This window comes from Orussus abietinus, unplaced genomic scaffold, assembly GCF_000612105.2.
Source record: "Orussus abietinus isolate OABI.00-Male unplaced genomic scaffold, Oabi_2.0 scaffold184, whole genome shotgun sequence".
NCBI classification, from domain to species: Eukaryota; Metazoa; Arthropoda; class Insecta; order Hymenoptera; family Orussidae; genus Orussus; species Orussus abietinus.
This window is the reverse complement of record NW_019394346.1, coordinates 1-13,180: the sequence shown is the minus strand read 5'-3', so window position 1 is coordinate 13,180 and position 13,180 is coordinate 1. Positions and strand designations below refer to the sequence as shown.

General features: G+C 41.0%; 1 protein-coding gene across 3 annotated transcripts; it reads left to right on the top strand.

The window, feature by feature from the left end:
• The first annotated feature begins 5,681 nt into the window (after positions 1 to 5,681).
• On the top strand, positions 5,682 to 12,875 carry LOC105702334 (integrator complex subunit 3). Of its 3 annotated transcripts, none has more exons than XM_012429832.2 (10): positions 5,682 to 5,960; positions 6,279 to 6,877; positions 6,987 to 7,548; positions 7,644 to 7,839; positions 8,229 to 8,367; positions 8,507 to 9,058; positions 9,479 to 9,572; positions 9,648 to 10,015; positions 10,094 to 10,670; positions 11,012 to 12,875. In XM_012429832.2, exons 1-10 carry the CDS (start codon positions 5,886 to 5,888, stop codon positions 11,084 to 11,086), a joined length of 3,237 nt encoding a protein of 1,078 aa, XP_012285255.1. In that variant the 5' UTR covers positions 5,682 to 5,885; the 3' UTR covers positions 11,087 to 12,875. The 3 variants fall into 3 exon arrangements, with proteins under 3 accessions (XP_012285255.1, XP_012285254.1, XP_023287638.1); XM_012429831.2 differs by having other exon boundaries at positions 8,205 to 8,367; XM_023431870.1 differs by having other exon boundaries at positions 8,202 to 8,367.
• Positions 12,876 to 13,180: the final 305 nt, after the last annotated feature.

Sequence of the window (13,180 nt, the reverse complement as noted above, 5' to 3'; positions counted from 1 at the left end):
CTGGACTGAGTTAAAAAATTTTGTTAAAAAATCCAAATTCTGAATGTGTCAGGACAATTCTTAGATGATCAGGAGTGATGTGTCAAAGTTTCGGACAGTTTGGTCCAATATCCTTAAAAAAAAGTGTTGTATTCGAATCGACTGATTTGAAGGATGTTTCACTTCACCTTAAGGGTTAGTTTTGTAAATGCTTAGTTGCGTAGTTGGTACTGGAGACTCCCGGCGATCCCGGCGACGGACAGCCGTACCCCACCGAGACCGCCGGGCGGATCCCTTTGAGAGGGTTTCACTTCACCTTAATCCTAGAAGAAACTGACCATAACTTATTAACACGTTAAGGACCACTCACCAGTTTTCTCGTGTTTCGCGCTCCATCTGTTACGGACCGCTCACGAGTTGCCCGTGCGGTCCTGGGCGTATGTCTTATAGATTCCTTAGCGGTCCTTAACCCTTTCGTTACCTTGGGCGAGATATCTCGCGACCCAATACTGGCCGATTAACGCTTTTGACGAGATATCTCGCGACCCGATACTGGCCGATCAACGCTTTTGACGAGATATCTCGCGACTCGGTAGTAGCTGTATTTATTTGTTCCTTTTAGCTATACGAATTGAATTAGTTATAAAATATATTCATCTAGAATGTCAAAATATTGGTACTAGAAAGCTTGATTATCGTCAAAAGCGTTAATCCGCTACTACCGGATCGCGAGATATCTCGTCAAAAGCGTTGATCGGCCAGTATCGGGTCGCGAGATATCTCGTCAAACGCGTTAATCGACCAGTATTGGGTCGCGAGATATCTCGTCCAAGGTAACGAAAGGGTTAATGTGTTAAAGAGTGAAGGAGAGCGAATGAAGACCCCCACCCTTTTCGTCACGTGGTGCGAGCACGTGGAGAGGCTCAGAGAGTGACAATCTAGACTGGAGAGCGAATGCGTGGGAGAAACCAGAGATTCGCGAGCCCTATAGGCGCGGGTTCTTCGGAGCGGCGAGGTAAATCCTTTTCCAACACTCGAACCCATTCTTGGTCGCTTGGATTACCTGCATTTCATCCATCTGGTCCATGGACCTAAGAATATGGACGGAACCCGAAGTCCCATCTTAGACCAGAGGAGCAAGCCTGTGCGTAAGAAAGGGAGAGGTAGGACAGCCATATTATTGTTTCATCTTTCAGCCTCCTAATTGGTCACCTGTATCATTTTTCCTGTTTGCTCTAACTTATTTCTTTTTGCCATTCCCGCACGTAAAATATAATTTTTAACCTTCTTTATGCTTCAAGTGGCATATTATATCATCACTGTTTATCATCCACTGTTTATCCGTTCTTTCCTCGCTACTCTTAAAGTAACAACTTGCTTGAGAGCGGAAAAAAATGTTTTCAATATTTTATAACGTTCCATGAAAAATGTTATAAATTCAGCACACAAGTTGTAAGGCCCATTTAAAGCCTGCTTCAATATAAATAAGGAAGAAGATTAGAAAGAAATATAAATTACTCAATAATTATAACAACAAGAACGACAATAATAATAAATAACTTAACTTTTTCGCCACGGTACTTTTTTTCTATTCGTTACTATGCAGTTACGACGCCGTTAATGTTAACCAGTCAAAACACCGTCGGTGTACAACAAATTTAGCCAAATACATTTATCTTTATTCAATTAATTGCAAAAATAGCTCAATTGCTCCCATCCAATGAAAAGCTCAAATCAGCTATTTTTGCCAAATATAGTAGAACATTCCATGAAAATCTTAGGTAAAATCTTTTTGTCAAATGTCACAGTACATTTCAGGTTTCACGTATGTCGTATGTATAAGATTTTCGAGTGAGAATGTAACAATGTATTGTTGCTTCCAAGTAATATAACTGCTACAAACTATGTTTAGTGGGTTTCATTAAGTTCTGTATAGCACGATATTTTGCACTTTCATATATTAATATATTTGTTTATCTAATTGTGGAAAAAATATGTATGCTTAGATTCCGTTCGTATTGCTTTCCATGTTCGGAAATAAAGGTAATGAAAATTATACGTCACCTAATTTAATAAGTATTAAACTGGCAAAGGATTAATTAATCTTTTGAACATGCAGCTACTATTTATACTTTAATTCAAAGAATTTACGAACCGAATCACGAAGATGTCCATGAACTTTTGCAAGTTCATACCTTCAACATATAATTTAAACGTTTTGGCCTGCGATTGAGAAAAAATCACATTGCAGAATGCATTTTTATTATTCATTCCAAAATAGCTTCATTTACACGTATCTGATTCTTGGTGAACGGTCAATGACTACATTTTTACGAATCAAATTGTTCGTTGCAATTCAAATTTCACGCTGCTGTGGCCGTTAGTACCGAACTTTGACCACTGGCAGTATACGCAAGAAAGACATTGAAGATTATCAGTATACTATCTATTCAAGTCATTCATTGTCCACAATACATGATCTTTGCATTTTTCATTTTTTACCCAACAGGCTAATTTTACTCTTTCACTATATGTATGAATTAATTACTACGTTCTGTTGAAAAATATAAAGGAACCAGCTTTTAAATCACGAGAAAGTAATGCCATATTATTCAGATAGTATTTAATGACATTGCAACGGCGATTAATATTCATTTGCGAATCAACATTTGATTGTAATTGATGCTCAAAAACCGATTTTGTTTAACTATATTATAATCGGACCAATTTTTAATTTGTTACTGCAAGTTATAAACAAAAATGAAAAGGTTCCAATCAATTTTTAAATTACCAAGAATGAATTTGTACTCTATTTCTTTCTAGCATTTTGTTGAGTACAACCTTACTTAGGTTGTTTAGACCTGGAATAATATTTGCACTATGTTGCAATCTGTACACTATGCATAGATGACGTTAAAAACACTTCTTTTTTTACCTTTATGACGTAGTTTAACATGATTAACATTTGCATTCATCATTTCCTAGATTCCTTCTCTGTTATTATATTACCATTACGTAAACTATGTTAACAGTGAAAAACTGAACAGAGCTCAAGTCACAAGACTTTGATGTAATCCACTAAAGATGAAGACATTCGCATTAACATAAGGACAAAAGAAAATTATTTCTAAAGTACATAGCCAAATTCTAGCCCACTATTCCCTGTTAGTTTCTTATCACATATCTAAGATCAAAATATAGAATTTTCATCAATTTTAAACATTTCTGATGATACATTGTTATTTGTTCAATTTCAGAAGAGTATGCAGACCTAAAGAATACTTTAAAACTACATTCTAAGATATACACGTGCTTTTTCATTTACACCCTTGCATCTTATAACTATTAACTACTACTATTTTTGGGACCAGTCTAATAGTTGATACATCAAAGTCTCATGGAATATTATCTCGATTCTTACTATAGTCATTCTATTTCTATATTTAGTTCAATGATAACTACTAATATATAGTTGGAGGTTTCTTCTCGCAACATATCGACCTAATGCTGATCAACGACAAAGTAAATCAATTGGATAAATTAATTACATAATTACTACATATTTAATGCATATATTTGCATCTGTTTATACTTGCTTACGGTTGCTTGAAAATTAATTTAAAAAATGCATCAAGAAACTGTTCATATGACATGACATTAATTCATTAATTACCGACCACTTTGTAGAGTTAAAAACTCCTTAAATTATAGCCTTTCTATTTATGTTCTCGCTGCAATACTTGACTGCTTTTTCTTGAAATGTATATTGCCCGCAGTGATGTTTACGTTAATAGAAATTGCAAGAAGAAAATATTTATCGATATCTTGTTTAATCAGTTTGAAATGCATAAGACATCACTGGGAAATGGGTAAGAAATGAATGCTGGCTCTGTATGCATTGTTTTACATCATAACCATTATTTTCCTATTTAATCCTGCATTTACATTCCCATATGATGCATTTTGGAACTACTTAAAACATAGATTACAAGTTAACGTATGAGACAATCATGAATTATTTATTGCCGAAATCTCCTTTTTGTCTTTTTATAAAATGATTATTATCCCCAGGAAGGGAAGACTGAAAAATCGCAATTTATACCCTACCATGTAATATATCTTATTTTTAATAGAATTATAATAAAATTATCAAGCAAACATATCCTTTATCAATTTCCCGTTAAAATCACATATGTCATGTTTTCACTTCGAAATAGGATCATTAAACGTAACATCACGGAGTACAGAATCAAGAATTTTTAATTAAATTTTCAAGTACTGGGGCGTGCGATATATTTCAATTACGTCAGCGCGCCGAAGTTCAGTTACTTAGTAATTTGAAAATCTTTCTTCGCTCTCTCGAGCGAGACCGTGTTGGCATAAGTTTGAACCTTTGAATTTTTAACGGTTCAACGACTCGGTGACCGAGTTCGCTTCTCTAGGGAGCTGCGGTCGCAAGCGCGATAGCGCTCAACTTTACGCTCACTTTCAGGCCTAATTAGCCGCGACAAAAGGGAACAGAATCCTAACCTCTGGCAACCTCCTGACGGTCCATTGGTCTTTCGCTATCTTAAGAGGTCGAGTTTCTCGTCCCCGTTATACCTGCCAGGGTATCGTCGCTAAGCTGACAAATCGCGAAACATTAGAATTGGTTATGATTTTCTCCTGCAGGAGCGTTAAATCCGGGAGGAGGAGGTATAACAAAGTGCGTTCTTGCCACGCGTGCAAGAGACAAAAAGAGTGAGGAAACGAAGTGCGGTTTGGATACTTAGAGAAAGGAGGCCAAGAATAACTAAATGCTGATTAAACTCCCAGGAACATCGCTCCGAGCCACGCGCTTATGGAGGTTATGTTATCAGGAATTAAGTCCCCTTCGAATTCTTTGGCCTGTCTATAGGAGCTGAAACACGCCTCGGGGTTTAAAAGAAATATTCATTACAGGATTTTAAATTCTTCAGTTGATTTATACGATTCAACGAAAATTGACTATTAGAGCGGCGGATGCGCGCACTCTAAGGGGTTATGTCGTCGCGCACAGACGTCGAGAACGATACGACTTTGCACAGAGGCGAATCGCCAGCACGTAATGTTACCAGGGGACAGAGAGGTTACGTTACTTTTAGCTTGCTCCACCAGCAGCTCTTGGAATTGGGAAAGATCCGAAAAGACCGACGTCAGAAGAGGCCGTCGACAGCCAAGTGCACCGGGAAACAGCAGGGCACCGATGTGATTAGGTGGTGGCGGGTGACCGCGTTCAAGATGGCGACGCGCATGCGCCGCGCACTATTTTCTTCGAGTCGCGTTTCTCGATAAGTTCGGTTTAGCGCATGGTTAGCTGATTCTCTACTCCGGCTATCCCTACTTCACGTGCCAGGTTCACACTTTGTCTCCGTCGCCCTCGCTCTAACTCGGAGTTTCTTTCTCTAGTCGTCTGCCTTTGTCGCACCTCTTGTTAGAAGGCGTACGAGAAAGATGGCACATTAACCGCCGGAGGAGTGGAGTGGGGTGGGAGGTTGGGTACGAGTCCAGCTAACCTAGCGCGGAATAGATCTCTGGTTCTCCCTACCGCAGAGATGTGGCGCCACCGGCGAGCGGGCTGGTAGACGCCGATTGGTCCCCGGTCTCGGAGTGGGGGTCCAAGGGGCGTAGGAGCCGCGTCACGAAGCGAGAACGAGAAACGGAGCGATGTATCAATGCGCAATCGCACCGGAACGTTTCTCGAGTCGAGGTCCAAGCGCGGAATAAACAGAGTCGAGAGACTAGAGAGAGAGAGAGAACGACGCGAGCAGAGAGGCGATCATGATGCTCGGTGGAAACGGCAAGCGGCCAGGGGCACAGGGCTGAGGGCTGAGGGCTCGCAAGAGCTCGTTTAGCGCGTTCCACACGCGTCGCGCGAAGGTTCAGCGATGGAACAGGTTAAACCGCCTTCCTCGAGACTACTCAGCACGTCCTGCATCGAGAACAAGGACGAGTTGGAAGAGGTAACATAAATATTTGAAATACTCGCTGGATACGTATCGAATGTGATGTCCGCCATTGTTGCGACGGACGAACGGCAGCCAGGGGCGCCACTGCCGTGTGACATCGCTATTCGCGCTAAATTTGAAATTATTCGCGATGTATCAATTGTCATGAGCTTAGTGTTCAGAAAAATCAGGACTTTTATACGTTAGAAATGATCGTCTTTATGTTCCAGCTGTTGCGATCTTTTGATGACATTTAGATTTGCTTCTTTGTGCGCGATGTGTATTGAAATGTTACTATATTTGCAAATGCAACGATCGTTTACTTCTTTGTAGAAATTCGAGAGATGTTACACGGTGCTTCAGAACCTGACTGCAGGACTGTCGGAAAAGGAAGCTCACGATACCTTGAATAATGCCGTATGCAAGGACAAGACGCACGAAGAAGTTTCACTGGGATTACTGGTGGTCATCCTCACCGATCCACAGGAAGCCGCTAAAAGTTATAGGGACTTAACATTGATTACCCGAGATGGCCTTGCTATTGTGTTAGGTCATCTTAATCAACTGGTACTCGAAAGGTACCTGAGGTTGCACGACGTGGCCAGGAGTCAACTACTTTGGCTGCTCAGAGAAATGATAAGGACCAGTGTTGGCAACGTCGATAACCTGTGTTTAACTTTGCTGAGGCATGCAGCTGGTGGTGATATTTCCCAGAGGAATTTGTTCCTCGTCGACGCCTTGTTAGATATATTTCAGGAGAACAGACCATGGTTGGACAAGTTTCCTTTTCTGGTTGCTTCTATCGTGTACACGTACTTACGACTGATAGAGGATCACAGTGCACCGCATCTGTCCACGCTCCGGCAAAAGGAAGTAGCTTTCATGGTATCCTTAATACGAGAGAGAATAGTCGACTGTTTAGTTATTGGCAGGTGAGCAAGTGAACATTTAGAGTAATTATTGTTCGTGTTAGCGCGATGATTACATTTAACGTGTTTAGTGTCAAAGTTTTCAAACTGAAACGTGCACCACTTATTTCAGGGACTTAGTACGCTTGCTCCAAAACATAGCAAGAATTCCAGAGTTCGAAGCACTTTGGAAGGATATTCTTCTCAACCCAAAGTCTCTCTGCCCTACGTTCACCGGAGTGCTCCAATTATTACAGACGAGAACTTCTCGGAGGTTTCTCCAATCGAGACTCACTCCGGACATGGAGAGGAAACTCGTGTTCCTAACCAGTCAAGTGCGCTTCGGTAACCATAAAAGGTACCAAGATTGGTTCCAGAGACAGTACCTAGCAACTCCCGAGTCTCAGTCTCTAAGATGCGACCTCATACGCTTCATCGTTGGAGTGATACATCCAACGAACGAACTTCTCTGTTCGGATATTATACCACGATGGGCTGTGATAGGCTGGCTGTTCACCACGTGTACGTCGACCGTGGCTGCTAGTAATGCCAAACTAGCCCTATTTTATGATTGGCTTTTTTTTGAACCCGAGAAGGATAACATCATGAACATCGAACCAGCGATTCTTGTGATGCACAACTCTATGAGATCACACCCTGCAGTCACTGCCACTCTTTTAGACTTTCTTTGCAGGGTAAGCTAAATTTTCGTTTAATTCTACAACTATTCCATCTCAAAGAACGATTTTATTTATAATGTATTTGTAATTTGCAATTGTTTCTCTAATAGATAATACCTAATTTCTACCCGGCCCTGACGGAGAAAGTTCGAAACGGTATTTTTTCTTCTCTGAGACAAATTCTAGAAAAGAGAGTCTTAGCCACTCTGTATCCTCTATTTGACAGTCCCAAACTAGACAGAGAATTGAGATGTAAAATACGAGAGACGTTCAAAGAGTTTTGCTTACCACCCAACTCGGATCCTGGTAAGTTAGGATATAAATTCTTTTAAAGCATGCCAACAGGAATTAGTAATACACATAATTTTCTGCTGCACTAAAAAATGGCTTGATTAGATCTGAACGGTTATATCAAAATACAGTCGAAACGGATTATGTCTTTAGAAAGAACAGTAGATTCGATCGAAAGGATTTTCGTTTTAGCTTGGCACTTTCTCTCCTCATTTTTAACTACTAACATCAAATGGTTACATTATCATGGCATTTACGTCGCAACATGTAATCTCCTCAGTGTTCCCCCTATATTCTCGCAGCACACGATAGAAATCTCATCATCTCTTGGCACATTCAATGCTTACTAACTTTGGTTTTTGCATGATGTCTTTAAGCAGGTAATAAGCTTCCGATATATTCAGGTAAAATGGAAGATCTTAATAAAGACATCGGTCCAGGGCTCATGTTGGAGAATACAGGGAACTCAGCGATAGAAAACAACCACGTGGGTCAAGAACAAGAACCAGCATTTAGCGACGAAGAAGAGGAAACTCCATTAAGGTACACTTTCAATCATTGCCACGTCGTTGAATGAGAATCCATCAAATTGGACGTGTGTCGTGTACGCATGCGTGCGGGTATGTGTAAGCTCTATTCATCATTCAAATGGTTTCGTTAACGACTTCTCATAACGTTTCAGGATAGTAACTAAAACTGAAGAAGAAGAGGATGACGAGGAAGATGTTCCGTTAGCCACGGTGAAGTTGAAAAATGAACAAAGGAACTCGAATTGTGTTGTAAAGAAAGAGGAAGTTACTTCACAGCTGAATTTCATGCTCGAGCCCGAAGAGTTGCGAACTGCAATGGAGAGTCTTCATCTCGAATCCGACAACGAGGCTAGATGTCAAACGATGGAAAGGATAGTGCAGATGGTCGTCGAAGACGAGATAGACGCGGAAACAATACCGGCCTTGGCTTCCTGCATTTCCACTATTCTTTCCCCGCAAATCACTGCGCAGATATTTCCCTCGGACAACCTAAATGAAGAGGCACTCGCCGACAGCATCAGCACGCCTATCTTCGTCATGTTCCGAAATCAGTTTCAATTATGTAAGGAAGAAGACAACAGGAGAAAGCTGTTAGCACGGGTACTCGCTGAATTGCAATCTATTCAACCACGAATAGGCTACTTGCTTCTATACTTCTTAAAAGTTTGGGGAAGAGAAGAACAGAAAAGAGAAGGGGAACCAAGGTCAGTGAAGCCGTAAAGATACTAATTTACTTTAGTTATAATTGTTAACAAATGAATTATAATTTATTACAACAAAAATGGGTGCGCTTAAGCTCTCATTTGCGATTTCGATTTTGTCGCCGGACTAGTCGCTTGTCTGATACTTGTACGAAATAACGAAATACGCGGTAATCTGATTGGTGGGGGGGCAGTCTACCCCCGACCTTATATTCTTTAACTTCACAATGAATACTATATTGTAAATGTAATCCGCTACTAATAATTAGAAAATTATTTAGTTACAACACTGCTGCTTATAATTCAAGATGTATATTGTTTGGAAAAGTGTTTTCAATGCAAATGTGCCTGATGCTATTGAAAGTGAAACGTGTCATACTTAAAGAGCTAGCATCTTTCATGAACCTTTTTTATTCTTTCTAGTAATATTTTAAACGACGTAAAAGCATCGGTGTACAAAGACGTTTGCACGCAGCGAGAAAAAAAATTGGACGCGTGTCTCGTGCAGGATTTAAAGGTATATTCGGTTCTATTCTGTTTAATTCCCAGATATCAAATAGTATGACATATAACAAAAGGATCTTAATTTCAGCTTTGTCACGAGGATGATATCTTCATGTTATGCTACCTGGTACCTGACGTCTACACGGAATTTCAAAATATAGCCTTGGGTAACGTACAGCTCTTGCACCTTGTCGTGTCAACGGTGGATGCGTGTCAATTGCAAGAATTGGTCTGCCAAATAATGCAAGGCCACTTGAAGATGCTAAAGAAGGAGTCTTTCACCGCTCTCTTAACTGCCAGTCTTAATTGGGAGACTTTCGAGCAATACTGCTTCTGGCAGCTAATCTTCGCTCACGACTTCCCAATCGATTACGTGTTACCAGTTCTGCCGAAGCTGCAATTTCGTGACCACGCAGAAGCTCTCACCTCGATACTTTTCATGCTTAAACAGGAGAAGTCAGTATTTCTTGCTAACCCCGCTACCGATGCTACCCAAAGATCGTGTTTCTTTTACACAGTTTTTCATATTTCCAGGCCCACCCCGGAACTCTTGAAGCAATTACTCGCTCGACAGAGCGCGGACGGTGATATGTTCGTAGTTGCGGCATTACGGTATTGGTGTCGCGACTACGAGGAGAAACTCGCTGAACTTCTGGCAAACTTGTTAAGTGCCCGTTATCCTGCAACTAGTCCGAACAAGCGGAAGCGAACCGGGGCGAAACACAACCAAACCGGACCACCCTCTGGGGAACAAGTCCTCGGACATTTGGACCAGCTGCGCCAGCACTGTAACTCGACGACGGAGTTGCAATTGTATCACTCGGAAGTGATGCAGCGGGCGTTGCAACAGGCCCAGGCGGCGAGTAGCGATTCCCTAAGGAAAAGTTACGGCGACCTCTTCGCCCTGGCCGAGGTAAACGAGGAGAACGAACCTCCGCCACCACCGCCGTCGACAACTGCGAGGAAACACGCGGCTGCATCCGCTGCGGGAGGTGGCGGAGCTGGGAAAGGAGGCCACAGGAAAGCTGGAGCTAACACGAGGGAGAGGTCTACTACGAAGAGGCCACCTCCACGGGATAGGAACACGGAGAGTAGCGACCAAAGTAGCGAGGTGGGTATTTTTGTTATGCCTATCGAAGATGAACTAACGTTACACATATTGAAAATCATTTCAACGTTCAATATGTCTATTTCTCCGCGTAGAAGACGTATAAGTAACTTTCGTTTGTAAGACTTGTTCTCGTATGAATATTTGAAATGAATTTGGCCCAAATCGAGAAATACTTATTTATCATAACTGGTTCTTCATCGGTCATTGTCACCGTTGACATTTGTAATTATTTACGTCGTTGGCGTTATTTTTATGCATGCCTTTGAGAATTCCTGCTTGACGTATTACTTTCGTGATCGAATAATGTTACAATGAAATTGAATGTAACGATGATATCGTAGGAGGAAGAGATCGTAAAACCAAAGCAAGCGAAGAAGAGAAAAAAGATAAATCCCGTCGACTCGGACAGCGACTGACCACCCAGTGTCTTCATACGTCACATGGACCACGTCACGTGTGTGCAGCAAATTAAGCTAGCCTTAAGGATACTAAGATAATATAATATAATATAAAGATTAGGTACACGCAAATGCGAATATAGATAGGTGACGAGCTGTAAATGAAACGCGAGAAATTCGCGGGGTGAAAGATAACTCCTCTCGGCAACAGGTGTTCTAACAAATCTGTGACGTTTACGGGTGTAAGCCTTTCGTTAATGTTTAGCCTTGTTCTAACTACAGTCGTTTTAACGACGGACAATTTAATAACACGTTTTGCGAGAGAATGCACGCGGAAAGTGTAGGGATTGATCGAGAGTCAGATTGCGATCCAAGCAACCGCTGTGTTTAAGTTTCAACCAATGATCAATTTCTCTTTTTTTTTCTCCCTCCGACTTTCAGCGGTGAACGGGGAAACGCGTTAACGTCTCGACGCGTTATTAACGAATCCGAATCCTCGTTATGTTGCCATACCTGTAAATATAGTATCTACGAATGATAGCTAATTTTTATTAGAACTAAGTACTTTCCGCTGCAGGAGTATCGTGATGCTTCGCGGTGAAAAGCGTGCAGTTTTACAACCAAATGTATTCCGTTTGTTACGTCAGCTTAGGGGAGCACAATCATTTAGTAATTTTATGAGCCTTATTGTTTAACTCGGCAGCGAGTCGTCCACGTCGGACCGATAAATATGTATGTTTACCTGTCTTACCGACATTTTAGGGACTCTCCCTTTGAACCATTCGACATCTAGGGTCAGAGTCGAATTTGACGGAGTTGCTTGAATGCTAACAATAACTTTTTCATTTTATTAAAACACTCTCTTCGGAATGAGATAATCTCGGTCCGATGGACCACTCGTCGTTTGCGGAGGACCTTCTCTGTAATCTAAGTCGACTAATGAGCGTCACTAGCTACACTCAGAATGTACATTTCCTGTAAAATCAATTGCATTAGATTAGGTAGTTGAGTTATGTATTTTCTAGACTGTACATACGGGAAAAGAGACGAAAGAGGACATACGTTTAGTCGGTCTTACGTATGGGAGTCGCTCTGATATCGCGTGAAATCGATTTTATGATGATCGATTGGAGAGGCAGAAAGAGACGCGGATCAGCGATGGGAAGAGTGTCATTTAATCACGATTGCAATTGAGGATGTAACTCCTAATTCTTGTAATATTTTTGAACCGTTTTCTGTGAGTAAATCAATTAGCAGATGTGTAGTTTGAATGAGATTTATTCACGAAAGCATTGAAAATAATAGGAGAACTATGGTATGATTACTTAATTATGATTGTTATTAAATTGCAATTTTTTACATATCCGAGGTATAGTGCGTACCATTCGTACGTACTATGGAGCTGATGACGCGAATGTCGCATGTGAACGCAAACGGTATGAATGGCTGAGTCGTCGATCGGGCGCGGCGTTTTACGAATAAGCTGTACAATTTATTCATAAATTTTGCGTACGAACGATTGGTAATAGCAGGGCCAGCGTTATTACGGACTTTTCTACGTGTAAATAGGTGTCGAGTTTAATCGAAGGGAATGTTTAAAACGAACGCCAGTGGCTTAGCTTGAACTTGAGCCGGTTGTGCGGAAAACAAAGTGTAAACATTTAATGTTTTTAACGATCTTGTACACACGAAATACATGTAAATACATTCGTAGGATAATCGTAATGCGGATATAAACATTTAATGTTTTTAACGATCTTGTACACACGGATAAACGTAAATGTAAATACATAGAGATTACCGAAAATTGGGAGAAACACCGCACACCTTCTCGCTTCAGACCTCTTTTCGCATTTTTGTGCGAAATGTAAGTGAGGAGATAAAAGAATTGACATCTTTTTACAAGTACTTTTATTCTTATTTCAATGGGGTACAGGATGCTTTAAATGCCATCGTTCTAATCGAGGGGGGTTACTCGACGATGCCAAGTATTAAACAAGAGCTTGGACACGAACCTTTTTTATCCTATTTATCAGTCGATTTGTGAACCGTCGGCGTGGCTACAGTTCTAAATCCAGTAAGTTACGTCAGAAACGAAGAGAAATTCCCGGT

Coding starts and splice junctions, on each gene's coding strand:
- LOC105702334 (XM_023431870.1), top strand. CDS start 5,886: ATGGAACAGGTTAAACCGCCTTCCTCGAGACTACTCAGCACGTCCTGC. Junction 8,368..8,506: donor GAAGAGGAAACTCCATTAAG/GTACACTTTCAA, acceptor ATAACGTTTCAG/GATAGTAACTAAAACTGAAG. Junction 9,573..9,647: donor GTCTCGTGCAGGATTTAAAG/GTATATTCGGTT, acceptor TCTTAATTTCAG/CTTTGTCACGAGGATGATAT.